The sequence below is a fragment of the Coenobita brevimanus genome, chromosome 6, assembly GCF_032717465.1.
Source record: "Coenobita brevimanus isolate Jiangsu-jjx chromosome 6, ASM3271746v2, whole genome shotgun sequence".
NCBI classification, from domain to species: Eukaryota; Metazoa; Arthropoda; class Malacostraca; order Decapoda; family Coenobitidae; genus Coenobita; species Coenobita brevimanus.
In genome coordinates this window covers 70,013,328-70,034,717 of record NC_136959.1, presented here as the reverse complement: position 1 = coordinate 70,034,717, position 21,390 = coordinate 70,013,328, and the positions used below count along the sequence as shown (strand labels likewise).

At 41.8% G+C, this 21,390-nt stretch overlaps 1 protein-coding gene across 2 annotated transcripts in view; it reads left to right on the top strand.

Moving 5' to 3' along the window:
• LOC145402393 (uncharacterized) overlaps positions 1-20,938 on the top strand; it is a 30,610-nt gene extending 9,672 nt beyond the window's left edge. For both annotated transcript variants that reach the window (XM_080274518.1, XM_080274519.1), the window contains exons 3-10: positions 2,937-3,141; positions 4,810-5,049; positions 6,466-6,641; positions 11,351-11,587; positions 12,093-13,541; positions 15,838-16,053; positions 19,679-19,777; positions 20,731-20,938. In XM_080274518.1, coding sequence (XP_080130644.1) covers positions 2,937-3,141; positions 4,810-5,049; positions 6,466-6,641; positions 11,351-11,587; positions 12,093-13,541; positions 15,838-16,053; positions 19,679-19,777; positions 20,731-20,802 — 2,694 coding nt within the window. In that variant the 3' untranslated portion in view covers positions 20,803-20,938. The remainder of the gene's footprint in view (positions 1-2,936; positions 3,142-4,809; positions 5,050-6,465; positions 6,642-11,350; positions 11,588-12,092; positions 13,542-15,837; positions 16,054-19,678; positions 19,778-20,730) is intronic.
• The last annotated feature ends 452 nt before the right edge of the window (positions 20,939-21,390 follow it).

Here is a 21,390-nt window from a genome sequence, read left to right as displayed (position 1 = left end):
GTGAATGAGGTGAGCAAGAGGGTGGAAGTAGTGAATGTGTCAAGAGTGCACGATATGCTGTGATGGCATTGTGTGAAACAAAGATGAAAGAGTGTGAAGTGGAGGAGTGGGAAGATGTAATATGTGTAAGGTTGGGCATGAATGGGTGAGGAAGATGCAAGGAAGGAGTTGCTTTCCTTTTGAATGATGTGTGGCAGAGTGGAATGAAAGATTGCAGATATCAAGTTGTGCATTTATAATTCTTATTTCAAACACAAAGATGCACATAAATATACATGGTAGAAGGAATGGACATCGTGTTGAACAGAGCCAGTGACCTTCGTTCCCTTCCCATAATTGTTCACAGATTTTTATAGCTTGCTCTGATTCGACATCACTGACTCCGGTACTGTAAAGGGTTGTTCAATGCCAGGGGTTATCAAGGAGTTATTGTAGTGATGCAAACATTACTGTTTGCATCACTACTCTCTCTTTCACATACACAAAAGCAAACAAAAGAATGAGCACTATATGTATGTTTAACATTCAGCGGAAAGACCTTAGCAATTCAGTTCATATTCCTCCAGTTTATTTCTGTATTTTTCTGACAATTTTTTTTAAAGAAGAAATTGCAAATTAGTTAAGTCATTAATTATGAGTTTGGCAATTACGTGGTTCTACTGTAATAAAATAAGTTTAGGTCACTAACCTGACTGGCTCTGACAGAGGAAACAAATGCTCTTTACCTCGGAGTAGCTACCTCAGACGCGGACATGAAGGGGGAAACAACCAAAAAAACAGTGGAGGATGCCCCTAGCGGCCAGTGAGGGTACATATGGATGTGACATCATGCAACCAATCACAGTGCACTGCTCACCTGACGTCATCACGTGCGACATTTGATGAGCTCCAGCGGCCAACAACTCGCTGCAGTATATCTGTTTGTGACTGTGGTACATATTTTTGGTCACACTGTAGGTTAACACATAAGTACAAATCCGTGTTACTCGATACCACGTTACAGGAGGGAACACTGTATACAGGGTATACAGTAATCCCTGTACTATCCAGACGCCCCCTTTCCGGACTCCCCACTTACCGGACATTGTGGGCCTGGACCTTTGGAAACCAAAAATGGCCAAAAAAAGAAGAAGAAAAAAACATATCCAAATTTTTTCCCACCCGTAAATTGAAATTGCCGCGCAGCACCGAACAAGCCAGCTGTGTTTACACACGGCCTCTTCACCCCTTCCATCTTCCCCCCTCATCAGTTACTGCCTAACTGTCATCACAAGTAGATGCTCATTGCAATGGATACCACACGTGCTCCTTTTTATGAATAAACAGTGAATAAACTGCAATACCTCGCCACTACAGTAGACCACATGGGATTTTTGCAGTGTTGTGCAGTGATAAGAAATTAGAATTTAGAGTGCAAAGGATTAACTGTGGAGCGCAAACTGGCGGTTGAAACTGGCGTGGTGCAATTTAGAATAGAATGTGCAGTGTTAAACAATTATAACTCACAGTGCAAAGAATTAAGTGCAGCACAACACTGGAGTACTGTACATGCATCAAGAGCATTTTCATCACAGCCAAAGCCTTAGAGAAGGCAGCCACAGACATGCTGTAAGTACCCTGTACACTGCTAAATATTTTCCATACTCATTTCTAATTCCTCATTCTCTGGTTCCTTTTCATTTGTTTCATGCTTTATGTCCATTATTGGTGTGAATAGGGTCTTAAATAGGTTTAAATAGGTGCTATGCGTGTTCGGTAGGGAGTTATTTAGGTGTCTTTCAGAGTTAGGCTGGGTTAGGATTCTTAAGTACCAGTCCAGCAGGTGGGGGCCCACTTTCCGGATGGGACCACTTTCTGGACATGCCTTTGACTCTGTTACATCGGATAGTGGTGGGATTACTGTATCTATATCTATCTATCTATCTGTCTATATAGATAGATAGATAGATATAGATATAGATACAGTAATCCCTTTAAGACCCAGTTGCCCAAGTCCCAGACATTTTGGGCTCGGGTCCAAAAATATCCAAAAAATGTCAAAATGGAAAAAAAAAAAAAAAAAAGACGTGTTCATCCCTACTCTAAATGTGCCACACAGTGACGAACAGCTGTGTTTTGGCGCGTAGTTCCGGTGATGACCGCTAGAGCGCCCCTGCATCCTCCCCAGTTCCCACCTGGCTATTGTCGTGACTGCATGTTCATCGCCATGGCTGCCTGTGTGCTCGCTTTTGTGGTGGACAGTGAATAAACTGCAATACCTCACCATTAGACCACATGGGAATTTACAGTGTTGTCCAGTGTTAAGAAATTAGAATTCAGAGTGCAAAGGATTAAGTGCGGAGTGCAACACTGGCATATTACAACTGGCGTGGCACAAGTAAGAACAGAGTGTGCAGTGTTAAACAATTATAATTCACAGTGCAGAGGACTAAGTGCAGTGCAGCACTGGATTACTATACATGCTATAAGTGCACCTGCACCACCATTAGAGCCATAGAGGAGGAAGGTTAATCTTCACGACAGCCACGGATGTGTCATAAGTACCCCATACACTGCTAAATATTTTCCATACTCACTTCTAATTTCTCATTCTCTGGCTCCTTTTCATTTATTTCATGGTTTCCATCCCTTATTTGTGTGCCTAGGGTCTTAAATAGGTGCTGTGCATGTCCAGTAGGGTGGCTTTTGAAGTTAGGTTGGGTTGGGGTCTATAAGTACCTGTCCAGGAGCATTTTTCCCAAGTCCTGGACAAAACCAAGTCCCGGACATGCCTTTGGCTCTATTACGTCAGATCTTGGAGGGATTACTGTATATATATATATATATAGAGAGAGAGAGAGAGAGAGAGATATACTGTGTATATATATATATACTGTATATGTATGTACGTACTTGATTTATCTGTCGACTTTACTGTATCCTGGTTTTCTGTATAGACTGTGATGCGGCTGGAGCTGGACCAGTTGCCTGTGAATGGTGCACTGCTCTCGCTGGTGGGGGCTGGGTCCACTGCTGAAGATGGGGGGGTGGGGGGCGAGTCGACTGCACCTCCACCCCCCGTCCCTCCAACACACATCCGCAGCTACTTTGTGGCGGTCAAGTGCATCAAGGACCTTGCTCTCTTCCTCAAACCATTCTCTGGTGAGCCCTCTGTTACAGCTTTTTCTTTAGTCTTAAAGGTGTTCATCATCTGAATGTACCATACTCAGACAATATATTAGTGTATGAGAATTAAGAGGAAGGCAAGTGACTGGGAGTGAGAGCAACATAAGGAGTGAGTAGCCTGGGGATCTTTCTGTTACATCCATCTCTTTTGGAAGAGTATAGGAAGGAACTAGGTGTTAAATAAGATGGTGGTATATGTAGCCACTCAATTTTTTGTTCCCAGTGCTAGGTATTCTGTGGAATCATTGATCAGCTGCATAAGTTCACTTAAAAGAATGCCCTTCCACAAGGTGATTGATGATTTTATAGTGAGCCATGTTGCTTTTTATTATTACTTTCCTGAGGCAGATATTTTTGAATGGATAGTGAATTCAGATGTTGTTTGACGTTTCTTCTATATGTTATATCATTGAAACTAACAGGCATACACATACATGAATAGTCACTGAATATTTGTCAATTGTTTCTTGATGTTATTATTGAAGGAATTGAGAGTTGATCAAAATACTGTGTTGTCATTAGGATTGTTTAATATTTTGGATGCTTGGTTGTGAAGAAAGTTTGACTTAGCAAGGTTTATTAGTGCATTTGCATGGTTTCTAGCAATTTTTAATTGACTGATTCAGTTGTATTTTATTTTAAGTAAGAGTTACATGCTAATGACTTCTGGGATGTTGCTGTGGCACAGTTGCTATCAAACCATTTTGGGGAGTCCGATCTTTTAGTGAACTGTTAACTTGGTGTGAACAGTTTCATACCAGCTTGTATTAAGTCATTAATGTGGGACTGGGTAGAAATGATGTCACTAGAGAAGACAGCCTGCCATGGAATGTCAGCAAGATAATTTCTGAATCCATCCCAGTCGGCCCTATCAAAGCGCCATTGGGTCACCCTGAAAGATTCAGAATAGGGAGGTTTGGGGGAATCAACCAATGAGGCTTTGATGAGATTGTGGTCAGATGATCCAAGTGGTGACAGTACTTCTATACTGATCTGGATTATTTGTCAGGAATAGATCCAAGAGATAGGCATTATGGTCAGAATTATCTGGTGTTGTGGTTGGATGCTTTTAACAAGTGTGTGAGATTAAACGATTCTGCAAACAGCTCGCATTCTAGACCAGTATCATCAGTCCTGGCGGAATGCAATAACCATTCTACATTATGTACGTTAAAATCACCCAAAATGGTAATTTCAGTGCTAAGGGTGAGGTTAAAGTTAGTCAGCTGTGTGGACATGGAGTCAAATATGCTGGGTTCTGAAGAAACACTAGGGGAGTGGTAGTCCACACAGATATGTTTAGTAATATTTAGATAATTTAGTTTATACAGTGAATAATCAAAATTAGTTGAAGTGAGATTCAAAATGGTGTCAACTGCTAGTTCAGATTTGATATAACAACAGGTGCCACCCTTGTTATGGAAGTAACAGTTCTTTTAATTGAAACTGAGTTACATACATGACATGTGAAAATTATGGGATGATTTTTCCAAAAGTACTGCTTGGGTACACTTATCTTAGTGATCATATTATAGTCAAGAATGTGTTGTAGCCTTTTCCATTTTCAAGTGGTAGAACACTTTTACTTTACTGTCCTATGAAATCACTGCTGATCTGCAGAACTGACAGATTTTTTTCCATCAGGAGGGACGGGCAATAATGGATCAAGTGCACTGCTGTCTCGACCAATGCAAAGAAAATTGGTGACATTGATCAACTGTCAACTAGTAGAGGAAGAAGGGAGGGCAAGAGCAGTGCGTGCTGCCCGGTCACTGGGAGAGCGCACTGTCACTGAACTCATTCTCCAACATCAGAACCACCAGCAGCTTTCAGCCAACCTCTGGGCAGCTGTTAGGGCCAGAGGATGTCAGTTCCTGGGACCAGGTAATAATCTGATATTCCTAAGTAATTCTTCACTTTTCCTGTAACAGAAAACAGTTTACTGCATTTGGTGGTAACCATATAACCAACAGATAAATTTCTTGTGGTTTAGTGGATTAAGGCATTTTAAATGGATGTGGCCCATAAAGGTTCAAATTCAAGGAGTGGTTGAAGTTTATTGCTCAGATATGACCACTTAGCAGCAAGCAACTTATCACTCATATTTCGAGTAACCCAGCCCCATGCCTCTATGCTCATGCAGGGGGCAGTGATGAGTTGATTGATGGATGAATGTAATTACTTGCCACATTTACTGTGTATTATTGAGAAAAGTTTATATCTTCCAGTATGTTCTGTTAATGTGATAAGTCAGGGCACCCACCTCACTTGATATTTTGCAGTGCTATCTTCAGATGATTGTACTGACTGGCTTCTTAAATCAATTGTTTCCTGCACTTGAGTAAACCATTGCTTTGGTGGATGGTGAACAATATGCAAAAAAATGGACAGCTGATAATTTAGTAAGTTAAGATACTTCATCTAGCTGTGGTTCATGAGGGTTCAAAGTCCTAGAGATATTTGAGTTTATTGCATACATGATATTGCTTAGGGGGTGAGAGACTGATACACTGTACTTAAATGTCTGGACTAAGTAACCCTCGGAGGCACCTCACTGGTATTGGTAGTAGTATCAGTACCGGTCCAATTTTGTGGTATCTATGTCGGTATTGATCAAAATTTTAGTATTGGTACATTTCTAATGCTTGGTATTTTGAAATACATAAGACATTCCCAACTTGTGTATGAGTGATGAATTTGAAAATTATGTCACCTTACTTCACCTTTGTATTCCACTGAGGAATGTTGAAAGAAGTGAAGAGACTGGTTCTTTTGGTACAGGAAGGTGACACTGTTGTCTCTTCCTGCAAGTTGTTAAGCAATTTGAATTATTTTAAAGCATTTAACCATTTGTGGGAGGTGGTGGCATCTGTCATCCAATCACTTGATGCATTGTTGCCTACTTCTTTCTTCGGCTTTATCATTCTTTTTTATTTTGTGTCTACCCTCCTCACTTTCTATTTCTCCCATCATTCCTATAACATTTTATTACTCTTCATTCTGTTTCAGGTGGATTTACATTGAGTGACAAGCCTAATGGTTTCCTGGAAACCAGGAAATCATTTATAACCCTGGGTGGTAACAGTTTAACCAACTCATACATGTTCCCCATGTGTCAACAGGTGGGTTGACGGAGGGTTAGTGCTCTCCCCACAAAACAGCTAACTCAGAGTCAAATGGCCGACCCATACAGGATTATGGCATCTGGCTGTAAATAAATAGACAGAATTTTAACCATGTGTGAGGAGGAAGTTGAAATTTTCCTTAGCTAACTTGACCTGTGTACTGTATTCACATCAGCAATGCAGGAGGAGGTGCTGAAGCTGGTTCTTTTGGCACTGGAAGATGGATCTGCCCTCTCCCGCAAGGTGTTGGTCATGTTTGTGGTGCAGCGTCTTGAGCCACATTTTCCTCAGGCCTCCAAGACCAGCATTGGCCATGTGGTTCAGCTTCTTTATCGTGCGTCATGCTTCAAGGTGAGACAATTGTAAGTTTAACCCATTGAGGCAGGTGATGTATGCTGTTACTTATCTGTATTAACTGCAGATTATTTTATTCATCTGAAGAGAGAGGAGGCTATATGATGAAAAGGCAACAGAGACAGAAATTAAGTAAAAATGACGGTCAGAGCACAAGAGCAGCATATCAGGCCATAAAGAAGTTAACTGGGACTGAAAAGATAAGGAAGGAAATACCTGTACGAGATAGAAATGGTAACTTGATTACCAAAGATTTTGATATAAAATGAAGGTGGAAAGAGCATTTTGAATCTGTTCGAAATAGACCAAACCCAGTTGAAGAGGACATTTTGCCAGCCAAGAGAGATTTGCAGATAGAAACAGGGGATATAACCTTGGAAGAGGTAGCAAAATCTATAAAGGAGTTTAAAAAATTTTAAGGCCCCAGGAGAGAGTGGAATATTCCCTGAAATGCATAAGGTGGAAAATGATGAGTTGATGAATGCCCTTTTGAAACTTTTTAATGTGGCTTGGGATAATGGTGGAATTCCAGAAGAGTGGAAAAATGGAGTGATTATAAAAATACCAGAAAAGGGAGATTTAAGTGTGTGTGGCAATTGGAGGGGGATAACTTTGACACCTGTAGTTGCAAAAGTATTTTTCCAAAATCATGTTGAACAGAATAGAGCCAGTAATTGATAAAATTTTAAGAGAAGAACAAGTGGGATTTAGAAAGGATCGAGGTTGTAATGATCAGATTTTTATTGTAAGGCATCTAGTGCAACAAGCTAATGAGATGAATGTGCCACTTAGTATGTGTTTTGTGGATTTTGAAAAGGCATTTGATAGTGTTTCACATGGAACTATGTTGAAAATTATGAGATTCTATGGTATACCAGAAAAGTTTGTAAATATTATTAGAAGCCTGCATGAAGATACTTTTTGTAAGGTAATGGTGGGTGGTTCTTTGAGTGATTCATTTGAAGTTAGGTCAGGAGTGGTTCAAGGAGGAGTTCTTTCGCTGTTGTTGTTTGTTTTGGTTATGGATCATGTATGTTATGATAAAGGTTGTAAGGAGAACAGGTGCAGGAAATAACTGGAAAGAAAATATGAAGCTGATGGATTTGGAGTATGCTGATGATATTGTACTGATTTGCGTAAGTATTTACGAGATGCAGAGGGTGCTTGATTGTCTGGTGGAGGAAGGAGAAAAAGTGGGATTGGTAATAAGTTGTGGAAAGACTGAAATTATTAATATGAATGTGGAGAACCAAATTGATTGTGTAATTGGGAATAATGTGGTGAAGAATGTAGAAAATTTTAAATATCTGGGAACGATTGTATCATCTAACGGATCATTAAACAATGAAATTGAGGAGAGGATTAGACTGGCTTGGCAAGCTGTTGGAATGTTGAAATCTGTTTGGAATAATAATATGCTTTCAGTACATACTAAAGCAAAAATTTACGAGTCCACGGTTAGACCGGTTTTAATATATGGGCATGAGTCATGGTACGATACAGTTGCGACAGATCAGAAAGTATTTGGATTTGAAAATAAAATACTGAGAAGGATTCTTGGGGTAAAGTGGCAAGACAGAGTTACAAATGAAAGAGTAAGGGATACTACGAGAGTGGAACCAGTTGATGAATATGTGAGACTGTCTCGCTAGAAGTGGCTGGGGCACATATATAGAAAAGAAGGCAGTTTAATACAGGATGTGCCAGAGTGGACTGCTTGAGGAAGAAGAGGTAGAGGTAGACTGAGGGAAACCTGGTTGAGGACAATGAAAAGAGAAGTAGGAGGGGAGTGTTGGTGGGACCTCAAGAAGATGGCAAGAGACAAATATTGGTGGAGAGTGTTCGTTGAGGCCCTATGCATCCCGTGGGGTGCCACAGGAAATGATTGATCTATTGAAGAGAGACCTTTTATAGTGATAGAGTCTGTGAAACCTATACCTAATCCCCTTGCTTCAAAAAACATCTTCAGAAATGTAAAAATAATATATAGCAAGAATATACATCACCTGATTCAAAGAATTAAGAATTGTAACAAAGTATTTTTGGTAAGTGTTTACAGTTTCAGGTAATTAAGAGTGATAATAAAGCATTTTTTGTGTTAGGAATGTAATGCTGTATGGTAGTGAAACCTAGGCAGTAAAGGAAGAGAATATTTGCAGGCTCAGACATAATGAAATGACAGCGACTAGGTGGATGTGCAGTGCGTCCTTAAATGCAACGCCAGTGTCTGAATATGGAGGCTCTCAGAAATTGAACAGCATGGAGAGGCGCCATTAGGTGACCAAGGTTGACACGTGCAAGCGTTATTCATTCGTTTCCTTTCCTTATAAAGGCTTCAACTTGCTTCCATGTTTCGGCCTTAGTCACCTAATGGTGGCTCTTGATGCTGCTCGATCTCTGGCAGCCTCCCTATTCAATTCCTTTTCCCTGAGGTAACACTCTGTGACCTCGTCTCCTGTCTTTTTCATTCTCTCTCTCACAGCCCAACCCCAAACATTAACACCTCTCACTCTGTGCACCCAGTTATTGTCCCCTGTCCTCACCACATGCCCAAACCATCTTAGTCTACCTCTTCTCATCACAACACCAATTCATTACAGTCCCATTCTTCCTCGTAACTCTTCTGTTGTAAACCGAGCCCCCCCCAGGCCTTGCATTCAAGGATGGACGCATTGCACATCCACCTAATCATTGTCATTTCTGTATGTTTCAGCCTGTGAATATCCTCATCCTTTACTGCCCAGGTCTCACTACTGTTCAGCATTATATTCCGAACACATGCAAGGATCTCTTAGCATGGAGAGAGAGCCATGTCAATGTCAGGAAAGCCAGCAGCTCCCTGAACTTCCTCCAACCACTCCCCACTGTAGTCACAGCTAGCTCCAGCCCTGCCTCCAGCACATAACATGTCTCCTAAGTAACAAAACTCTTCCACACATGTAAGAGACTCTCCGCCAAGATCAGTCCTTTCATGCCTGACAATCTCCATGCGTTCTCCCCAACACACCACACACATGAAATCAACATTATCATACAGTCTACCTCTAATACCATTACATGTCTTATGCATCCATTTATCCCAAACGCTTCACATGATAGAATTACTTCCCACTCTCTTGTGGCAGACCGCTGTTCACATGGCCACTCATCCTCTTTGACAGTACTGCCACCAGCCCTAGATACTAACACCTTTGTTTTATGTGCATTTGCTCTCAAGGTATATGTGAAGCTACAGAAAGTGGCAAAAATTTTTGGCCTATCTGATGGAGCCAGGATTCCGTGGGCTTTAACCCGTGGATTGTGCAAATAGGAAGGTGAGTATGGAAGTTAAGAAGTCACTGCATGATAGCATTGTGATCCCTACCCTTACGTATGGAAGCGAGGCGTGGACCTTGCAAGAGGGGAACAAGTCAAGAGTGAGAGCAGTGGAAATGAGTTACTTGAGAGGAGCATGTGGAGTGACATGGAGGGACAGGTTGACGAATGAAGAAGTGAAGGAACGTTGTGGGGTGGATGTGGATGTGGTTGAGAAGATTAGGAGAAATACACTGAGGTGGTTTGGACATGTGGAGAGAATGGGGAATGAAAGACTGACTAAGAGGGTGTATGTAGGTGAGGTGGAGGGAGGGAGAGGGAGGGGTAGACTGAGGATGAGGTGGAGGGATGGAGTTTAGATATATATGAGGGAGGGGGGGGTGAGTTGGGGGGAAGGTAGTCAAATGGTGGGTGACAGAGTGACTTGGAGGCGTTTTGTCTGCGGCCACCCTTTGCGGGATTAGGGCGTCAGGCTATAGATAGATAGATAAATTTGAAGATAAACATCCAGGGCATCATCTGGTGAAAGAAAAAAAATCCCTCTCTCTCCATCTTTGCTTGTCGCCATGTGTAAGTTTGCGTAGGGATCGAGTAGTTAATGGTGATTCATGGCCAGCTCAGCCTGAGCTGTGGCTCACAATCTGCGGGTTAATGATAAGTGAATGCAAGTGTGGCCCATTGAACTGGGCAGAGACTTAGGCTGTCTGGGCTTTGCTACTCCTCACCCTGCCCTAGGGTGGGAAAGTAGGTCCTGATGATGATGCTCTCAAGCCCTTGTGCCCCGTGCCATCTCTCCACTTCTTGAATCTTTCTTCTGCCTCTCTTTTCATTCTCTGCAGTCGACACCAAATCATCAGCATACATCTCTCCCACAAGAGTTCATGTTTTAAGTCACATGAGAGGGCTTCATAAATAAAGAGCTTAATAAATGAAAATAAACTAAATGAGTAATGACAGTTCCAATATATTATGCCAGTTAGTCCAGGAAGTTCCCTTCGAACAAAAGGTACTTCACTGACAACACAAAATACAACTCCCAAGCATCAACTGTTCCTTCACTGTAATGCAGCCTCTCATATCACCATAGACTGTACATACCTTTATTGTGCACCTTATTCTCACACCACATACAGTCCCTGAACATAATCCCAGTAAGATCTCTGATAATCTCCTGCAGAAGAGCTTGATATCTGCAGTCAAAGGGCTTCATGTCCAAATGACTCAAGGGCTACAGTAGCAAAAACAAGCCTACTTGAACTTCAGGATTGGCTGTGGTAAAAAACATTGATAGATACTGTATATATGTGTCAGTATGTCCACCCATACAAGAAAATATGATTGGCAAATGTAAGTCTTGTGTCTTCATTCATAAACCTTTTTATTTGTCTCAGGTATCAAAGCGAGAGGGAGACTCATCCCTTATGCAGCTGAAGGAAGAATTTCGGACGTATGAGGCACTTCGACGAGAACATGATGCACAGATTGTCCAGATTGCCACAGAGGCAGGTTTGAGGATTGCCCCAGATCAGTGGTCGTCCCTTCTTTACGGCGATACTGCACACAAGTCACACATGCAGTCAATCATTGATAAACTCCAAACACCACAGTCATTTGGCCAATCTGTCCAGGTCAGTAATAGGAGTAGTACCAGTAGTAGTTTCACCTGTTAGGGTATTCATGGCATGACATACCCTTTTTAAAACTGCTGTGCTAATTGCCTTCCAGTGGTTGTTGTCATTTTCTAAAAACAGCCGTATAGTGGCTGAAGAAGGCCAAAGATACAACCATCCATACCTTCTTGGACACATTCCTTACCACAGGTATGGATGGTTGTTCCATGATCTGTACTCTCTAGCATTTCCAATATTTTTCACATTTAATTATTCTTTGAAATGGATGCATAATCAGAAACTTCCATTTTACATTGAAAAGGGACATGAATATGACTGGAAGCATTTAGTTTTTTCCACATAAAGGAGAAAATATTGATTGTGACTACCATGTCGTGGAAAATTGTGAACTGAAAATGCTGAGATTATTGTCTGATATTTTACCCAGTTGCCAGCCAGTCTTATTTAGGCTTAATCAGAGATGCCAGTCACTGGATTCATCTTGTACTATATTTCATTTTAGGAACTGGTAATGGGACTGCAGCGCACTGGTGACCCAGGACAGCTGTCTTCACTGCGACCCCAGTTGGAGTTGTTGGCAGCTTTAGACCCCTCCTCTGATGCCCCACCCCCAGGATGGAAGGGATGTGCAGGAGCCATGGAGGCAGTGCGTGCTGTAGTAACTGGGCTGGTACACTTCATCCAGCATCATGGGAACCGTAAATTACCAGACCCACACCATCCCCATAATGCCAAGTACAAGACCAGTATGTGCCGGGACCTGAGCCAACGAGGGGGTTGTCCTCGGGGTAACAACTGCACCTTTGCTCATTCTGATGATGAACTGGACAAGTATCGCAATCGCAGCCGTAAACATGGCAAGGGTCTCCCCACAGCCCCACCTCCAGCTCCTTCCAAGACTTCACTCCACCATCAGCCACCCCCACCCCCATTGCAAGAGGGTGGAGTAGCAGCCAAGAATGGGGAGCATCCAGGCATGACAGTTCAAAAAGCTGCTCCTGTTGAGGAACTTCTGCCAACTGACCTGCCTCCCCCACCTCCACCTTTTGATCCTCACAAATTTGTTCATGCCCAGTCAGTACCTGTGATTCCTGCTCCAACCCCTGCACCTACTCCAGCCATCATACAGCCTGCCCTGGCACCAACTCCCTTTCACCCTACCCCACTGGCTGAGTATACCTATAATTCTTTCCCCTGCCAACCCCAAGTGTTTGCCCAAGCTGGACCACCCCAGCAGACCCTGGGTCCAGCCCCAACAGCAGCAGCAGTATTTCAAGGGCAGGCAACAGCTGTAGTTCCAGACTTGTATGGTGGCAATCCTCCTACCATGTTACTTAACACAGCACCTGTTTACAATGTTACTCAGCATCCCCATGCCAGTGAGTTTTGCATTCCCATAGCCAGCACCAAACCTGGTCCCATGGTATCATGCTGGCCAGACACTCCAGACTCCACTCAGCCTTCTTTGGCTACAGAGTCCAGCGTGGCTGCCAAATCTATGGAAGAGCTGAAGGAGCGTAAGGAGGCCATACTGACTCAGCTGGAGACCATTGTTGGCAAGGAGGCCACACATCAGGTAGCCACACAGATTGCCAATGGAGAGGAACCATCTAAACCACAGGAGGCCACATCAACATACAGCATCTGGACCTCAGGGGCAGATTTTTACATTACATCAAAATCTTTGGATAAAACATATGACCCAGCAACTGGGTACCGCACTATAGCTGCTGTGGCTGCTGCCAGGAAAGATGAAACAGGTCGTAGCAAACGGGATGATTTCATTCCTTTTGACCCTCCATTAGTTAGCCGTTTTGGGCCCATCTCACGCATGTCCCGCACAGTCATACAGCCAGCTAATCCCATCCAGTCCTCCGCCAGCAACCCAACTGACACCACCACTACTCCTACTGTCAGGCGCCCTGTCCCTGCCATTTCACCCATGCCACAGGTATGAAACTTTTTGTTTTAATATTTGATATACGGTAGTAATCATTTTTGTCGTAGTTTTCCTCATCTCTGTCACCTATAATAATCTTCCGATCCTGTGACAAATGCAAAAGAAAATTGGTTTCATCACTCTTGTTCTAATTCACTCCACAACAAGGAGAAAGCCAATAGTAGTTACCCGAACCAGCCTTTCCCTGAATCTCATCTTGTTTTATGTCTGTGCTCAGAACTGTGCTAGGTATATTCTTCTCTCTGCCAAGAATAATTTCATTCCTACAAAATACTGAACTTTCTGACTCAAACTCTTCCCACTTCTGGCACCATGCCAAAAACCTTTCTAACAATTTGATTATCCATCCCTTCTCATTTCCACTCTGATGCCTCTGTAGTCATTTCTTCTGCTGAAAAAACAGAACCGTTTTCTCAGACTTTCTCGTCCAATTTCACTTTCAGCAGTTCCGGTGCTGTTCATTCATCACCGTCCGTCTCTGACTTCTTCATGACTGACATAAAAATTTCTTCAGTTGATATACTTTCTGCCATCATTGGCCTCAGTACTAACAGCGCATATAGGCCTGATGGGGTCCCTCCTGTTGTCCTCAAGAACTGTGCCTCTGTGCTTGCATCCCACCTGAGTAAACACTTTCACCTTGGTCTGTCAGCTTGTACCTTTCCTTCTCGCCGGAAGTTTCCTCTCATTCAGCCTGTCACAAAGAAAGGTGACCATTCCCAGCCCTCTAATTAGTATCCAGTTGCTTCAGCATCATGTATTTCTAAAGTTTTTAAGTCTGTTCGTAACAAAAAAATTTTAAAGCACTTTTCTTTCTTTCCGATTGCCAGTATGGGTTCCACCAGGGATGCTCCACTGGCAATGTTCTCACTTTCCTTTCAAACTCCTGGTCATTCTCCTTTTGGGACTTTGACAAAAGCTTTGCCATTTCACTTGATATCTCAAAGGGTTTCAGTCAAGTCTGACATAGATTTTTTATTCCCAAACTCCTTTCGTATGGTTTTTATCCTTCTGTCTGTGTCTTCATCTCTAGCACCCATTCTGGTTGCTTTATAGCTGCTGTTGTAGATGGCCACCGATCATCTCATAGAGCTATCCGTACAGTAGTGGTCCTCAGGATTCTGTCCTATCACCAACTCATCCTTCTATTCATCAGTGACCTAAGCTGTACACCTAACTCTTCATTCATGCACATGTGACTCCATCCTTCACCTTTCCATTCACTTCTCGCAGTGTCCATCTCAGCTGTTACTTCAACAGACAAGGGATGAGGCTATGACACACGTAATGTCTGACTTGGCTCATATCTCCAATTGGGGTAAAAGTAATTTTGTTTTTAATACATCAGACACTCAGTTGTTACATCTTTCAGTGCATTAAAATCTTCTGCTGGAGTAAATTTAAACAAAATCCAACTCAGTCCTGCATCATCATTGAACATGGGATTTCATTCTCTTGGGATTAACCTTGGAAAGATCTTATTACCTCTCGTGTAAAATCTTCCTCCAAGAGATTAGGTGTGTTAAGGTGACTCTGTGCCTTCATTACCCCTGCACAGTTTTTGACTTTATACAGTATAGGGATTTTATTCGCCCCTGTGTACAGTTCAGCTCTCAGGTGTGGGTAGACTCCCCACACTTTGCTCTTCTCAGCAAGGTAGAGTCAAAAGCTTTTCATCTCATTAACACTCTTTGCTTACTGGTTCCATTCAGTCTCTGTCTCTTTGCCACACTGTTGGAGCTTTATCTCTTTACTGTCACAATTTCAACAGTCTCTGCTTCTCTGAACTGTCTGCTTGTAACCCTCCACCACTCTGATGGGCACTAAGCAACAAACTCTCATCTCTTTTCTGTCTAGCTCTAATATGAGAGTTAATTGTTGCTCCCAGTCATTCATATATGCAACAGGTCAACTCTGGAACTGTCTTACTCTGTATTTCATGCCGCCTATGATCTCCAGTCTCTTAAACGCAGTGTGTCCAGGACTCTTTGAAATACATGATCTTGAATTTGGTTCTCAGTTAACTTTTTATTTTTTCTTTGGAGCGAACAGTCTTGTAGGCTTCTAACCATTGGTTCCTACTTTGAATATAAAAAAAAAATGTTGCTTTCTGTCTTAGATTAAATGGCTGAGGGGAGAGATATTACCATCAAATACAGTATAATAGGGCAAAATGAGGTCAGCATATTCTGCATTTACTGTCACTTGTATTTCCAGGTTCAACTGCTTCATTATTCTAATCCTTCTTTGTATCTGATGTGGTGCGTTTCTCTATTTGTACTTTCAGGTTCTGTACCAGCCAGGTGGCTACACTGTGGGTGTGATGACATGCATTCCTGCCACCCTAGAGCACATGGGGACAGTGGGACATGGCATTGTGGAGCCCATCCTTACTCAGCTGGAAACTCCCACAGCCATCCATCTGCCTCCAGAACATACACAGCAATTCACAGCCGTGAGGGGAGAGGATCTTGATACTATAGTCCTGGATGAGAAGCGAATAGTGGGTATTTTACATTAGCTTTCTGGAACTATCACTGGGCATGCTGTTGATAGCTCTCCCACTTTCATATTTCTCTCTCTCTCTCTCTCTCTCTCTCTCTCTCTCTCTCTCTCTCTCTCTCTCTCTTACACACACACACACACACACACACACACACACACACACACACACACAGAAAGAGAGAGAGAGAAATGAGGGAAGGGAGAGGATGATTTACTAAGGGTTAAAAATAACCAGAGGTGGGATTGAGCTGGTACAATAATATCACATTGTAATGCTGACCTCACCAGCCAACACCTGTTACAGAGTTTTAGTTCATGCATTACCATGACATTGAATACAAATATTATTTAAAAGTATGCACTTATGCACTGTACATATATTTTTAATGAGTTTTATTAATATGAAGAGTGTTGGGAAAGGAAAACTACACATAGGAAAATAGTGAAGACGAACTATGTGTGGGTGAGGGAGGTATACAGAGGGATGAGGAAAGGTGGTAGTGGAGGGGAGGATGAAGGCATGGGGGTAGACGTGACAAGTGGGATCTTTAGGTAAAGTTGTAAGGTCTTCGTTGGTAATATAATGAGGAACAGTAATAACTCGTTAGAAACATTGATTTGGTTGCCAAACGTGAGTTGAAGTAACATTATTACCAAAAAAGCACAAAAATCTCCGCAGAGCATTGATCATGTACAATATTTTCAGTTAAAAAAATAATCTCATAATGCTATCCTCTTTATTCTCACCATCCATTCATAGTAATGACTGGAGCTTCCTGGTATGTGGTAATATTTTCTTATGGTCTAGCATAGGAAAGAAGTAGACAGAGAGAGAGAGAGAGAGATGGGATAAAGGTGGCTGGAGAAGTGAGTGTGAAGTGGTGGTAGGGAGACGGAATACAGCAAAGAAGGAGATCATAATGTGACCCCTACGTGATAAATGACTAATTACCTTGATCTACTAAGGAGTGAGATGTCACAATCAGCCAGCTCGAGAGAGAGAGAGTGAGTGAGTATGAATAGGGGAGTGAGTGTGAAGGGGGGTAATATATATATATATATATATATATATATATATATATATACACACACACACACACACACACACACACTCGGACCTTCAGTTATGCGCAGATATGGTCAACGATGCGCACCGCATTTTTGAAAATGTGCTTAATTCAGATACTGTAAACAATGCAATAAATAGAATATGGTCGACATCCTCACCAGTCGGCACATTTTCGCCGCATTTGATTCATCTTTTTATACACACATACATATTTTACAGACTTGTAAAGTAGTATATTTGTTACAGAAAAATTAAGTTTATCAGCATTCTTTAAAATCAGCCTTATGGTTGACTCACCCAGGCCAAACTCCTGAGTGATATCACAATTTCTTTTTCCTGCTTTCTTCGTTTCAGTAACTTTCAGTTTAGTTTCAAAATTAATCTTCTTCTTGGCAGGTGACGGTGCCATGGTGAGAGTTCATGATTCAGTGAATACAATGTATAACACGTGAATTATGCCTGATAGACCCGAACAATGCGAGAGCGTTTGAATACTAAGCGGGAGTCGGGTTGGCTAGAACAAGGTGACCTGAGTCCCGCTTTCAGGCGGAACAGTCCCGCTTTTTTAATTGTGACTAAAATGTCCCGCTTTTTATACATATTATCTTAAACTTCCCACTTTTAGAAAATTACTGTTACATTAGTTATAACATGACTTTCTTTTATGAAATTATGATAAATTAGTAAAATTATGAATAATCCAAACAAAATGAAATACTGAACTGCCTGGTCACCTTATGCATTCCATCCGCCTTGTAAAGTAGTACGGAATGTAGTTGGAATGGCTCAGTCTTCCCAGACATCTCCACACAATTTACAAATATGCACACAGTACAAAAATTATTAATCATATTTTTTGGGACGGCGCCTGCATAATTGGCGAATCGCACAATTCAAATGCGCATTTCAAGGATGTACTGTGTGTGTGTGTATGTATATATATATATATATATATATATACATAGTTGGTTTGAAACAGGGATGTGTCATGTCTCCATGGTTGTTTAATCTGTTCATGGATGGGGTAATAAAAGAGGTACAAGGTAGGGTAGTGGATGTTGGAGTGGCCCTGGTGAGAGAGGATAGTGTTTGGAAACTCCCTGTACTGTTGTTTGCAGATGATACTGTGTTGTTGAGTGGAGACAAAGGGGAGCTGCAAGGCTTGGTGGGTGAGTTTGAAAGAGTGTGTAAGAAATGGAATCTAAAGGTGAATGTAGGGAAGAGTAAAGTGATGGTCTTTGAGAGAGGTGAAGTCAGTGAATGTACAGCGAGGTTGGATGGTGAGGAATTGGAAAATGTGAGTACGTTTAAGTACTTGGGTAGTGTGATGAGTAAGGATGGAGGTTTGGAGGGTGAAGTGCTTGAAAGGGTACAGCAGGGAAGAAAGGTTGCTGGTTCTTTGAAAGCAGTGATAAGAAACAGGGAAGTGAGCATGGAAGTGAAAAAGTTACTACATGACAGTATTGTGATGCCAACTCTAACGTACGGAAGTGAAGCTTGGACGTTGTTGGAAGGACACAAGTCAAGAGTGAGAGCAGTGGAAATGAGTTATTTAAGAGGAGCCTTTGGAGTCACATGGAGAGACAGGCTGACAAATGAGGATATAAAGGAGCATTGTGGTGTGGAGTCATAGGAGGCACATTTTGTGTGAAAGATGCATCCCTGTGGATTGGAATTCAAAATGTCAAAGGCTCGAATGATAAATGAATGAATATATTGCCCATTTCACTAGATATTCTGCTTTAACCCGCGCCGTCCCGGCGACGTGAATTAACGCGGCAACATTGCAAGGTCCCTAATTTGCACAATTTTCAATTTTCGTGTGATTTTTGGCACTTATACACGGGACACCTTCCTCTATTCCTCTACAAGATGCCAAGCAGGAACAATGCCTTACACCGCATAACCCCCCCCCCCCCGCACGCCATTGTCTCGGCAATTCACCATTTACCAGTGACCTGGCCAATAAAGACATTCAGGGCCAGAGTGATTCCCCAATCGATGACAATGTGGAGGACAAAGTTTAGAGGAAGAAACAGTCAGAAATGATGATCAGGTAATGTGGGAAAAAAAAGGTCATGAATGGTGATGAGTTAGTGAGTGAAACAATGCTTATAATGCCTATATTACTGTTTGAAAACCAATATACTCTTGTACTACATATAAATTCATACCAAGTAAATAAATAAATACTGTTTATGAGTGGATAAAATAGTTACCCTCCCATAGAACTCATTTTCTTTGGTGCCAGCCTGTTAGAAAACCCAGTCAGGTAAGGAAGTACTCGTACCTAAATCCGGTACTTTAAACCTCAGGTGAGCGATTTCTCTATGAATTTTCGATGTTTCTTACCAAAAGCGGATGTTTGAGCCAAAAAAAAAAAAAAGATCCAAAAACATCGGGATGGGGCGGGTTAAGTTCTGTATGTGCTTCCAGTATCCTGCTTCTTGATATAAGGTTATGATCATGAGATAATGAATTGGTTATCCTTTTTACTCTGTTTCCCGCAGATGTTGAGAGCTATGCTATTCCAATTATTGATTGTTCCCTCCAGGTTGAGATGCATGAGGTGCGTCTAAAAGAAGAGCTGAGCCTGGTAATGAACAGGATTGAATTCAAGCGCAAGGAGATGGAGGCCAAGAATGCAGCCCGGGTGAGTTCATGTGTGTGTATTTGTGGACAGTTGGCCTTACATTTATTGCATTAATTTAGCCTCCTCCTCCTCCTCCTCCTCCTCTTCCTCCTCCTCCTCCTCCTCCTCTTCCTCCTCCTCCTCCTCCTCCTCCTCCTCCTCCTCCTCCTCCTCCTCCTCCTCCTCCTCCCTTCTTCTTCGTCTTCTTCTTCTTCTTCTTGCTTTACTATCCTTATCCTTCAGCATGTAGAGTTAGATCTTGTAGTCATAGTTTTCTCTGTAACAAGCAGCCTCAAGGGGACCATAAGGTCTGTTGCTGTTTGCTTCCTTTGTAATCCTATGTAATCCTCCTCCTCCTCCTCCTCCCCCTCCCCCTCCCCCAAGGTGTTATTCGTTACGAGTCCACTCCAGAAGGCCAAATAATCAGTAAAGATTGCTACGTGGAAGTACTTTATCGCATAAATAATGCAGTACATTGCGTAGGTGAGAGTTGTGGGAAACTCAGAACTGGCACTCCACTACAGTATTGTTCCCGACCACTCATCTCATCTCATACAGGATTTTTTGGCCAGACTCAGGAGCACATAGGTCAGGCAGGCTCCCTGTTTTCCTGATATGGCTTCCTGCAACTTTTGGCTATTTTCTAAATTGAAGTTGCTACCGAAGGGTTCTAGATTTGAGGACACAAATGAGATCGATCCTGTTAGAACTTCAGGGATAAAGAGACAATAAGAAAACGTATACTGTTGATAAAAATTGGCTTCCATTTTTTTTTTTTTTTTTTTTTTTTTTTTTTTTTTAGTGAATAGCAGATAATATAGACAAATTACCAGTAACATATTACTGTACTACACTGCTTGTATTTCCTCTCAAGGTACCAGAATAGTAGCAGTGTACTAAACTGCTTGTATCTTTTGTCCAGTTACCAGTAAAGTGTCAGTATACCACACTGCATGTATCTCCTCCCATTTCAGGACACGTCAGAGAAGGACTTGGGAGACTTTGAGAAGAACTGGAAATTTGACTTTGATGATGAAAAGGAGTGACTGTCACAGAGTCATCATATGTTATGGTTTGTGCTGAGTACTATATTGAGTTCTGTATCCAAATGAAAGGACCAGTGATGGAGATAATTGAATCACAGCCTGGCAGTGTTGGGGAGTGTGTTAATAAAATCTTAGGATGGGTTTGAGAAGATACAAGACTGTACAATGATGGGGCAGTGTTGTGTGATGTAGCTATTGGACACTAATTCTTCGAATGAAATATATATAAAATGAAAGACTAGTAAATACAGTGTAATTTAATTTTTTATCTTATTTATTTCACCACAACTAACAGAAATTGCATTATCCAGCAGTACAGTTCCTCTGCCACTTGTTATCACAGCACTACTAAGTTTCATATCATTATTATACTTCAGAGACTCTACAGTGTCACTTGAATATTTCCTTGCTTTACAACTCGAGTGTGTTGCACCAAATTGAACTTGCTTTTTTTTTTTTTTTTTTTTTCCTCCCACTCAACTTACTTGGTTAAAAAGAATCTTGCATAGCAGTTTACATCATTGTCCCAAACTACTGTACACCAATATTTGACTCTGAATACACCCATGTAAATATTCTGATATAACT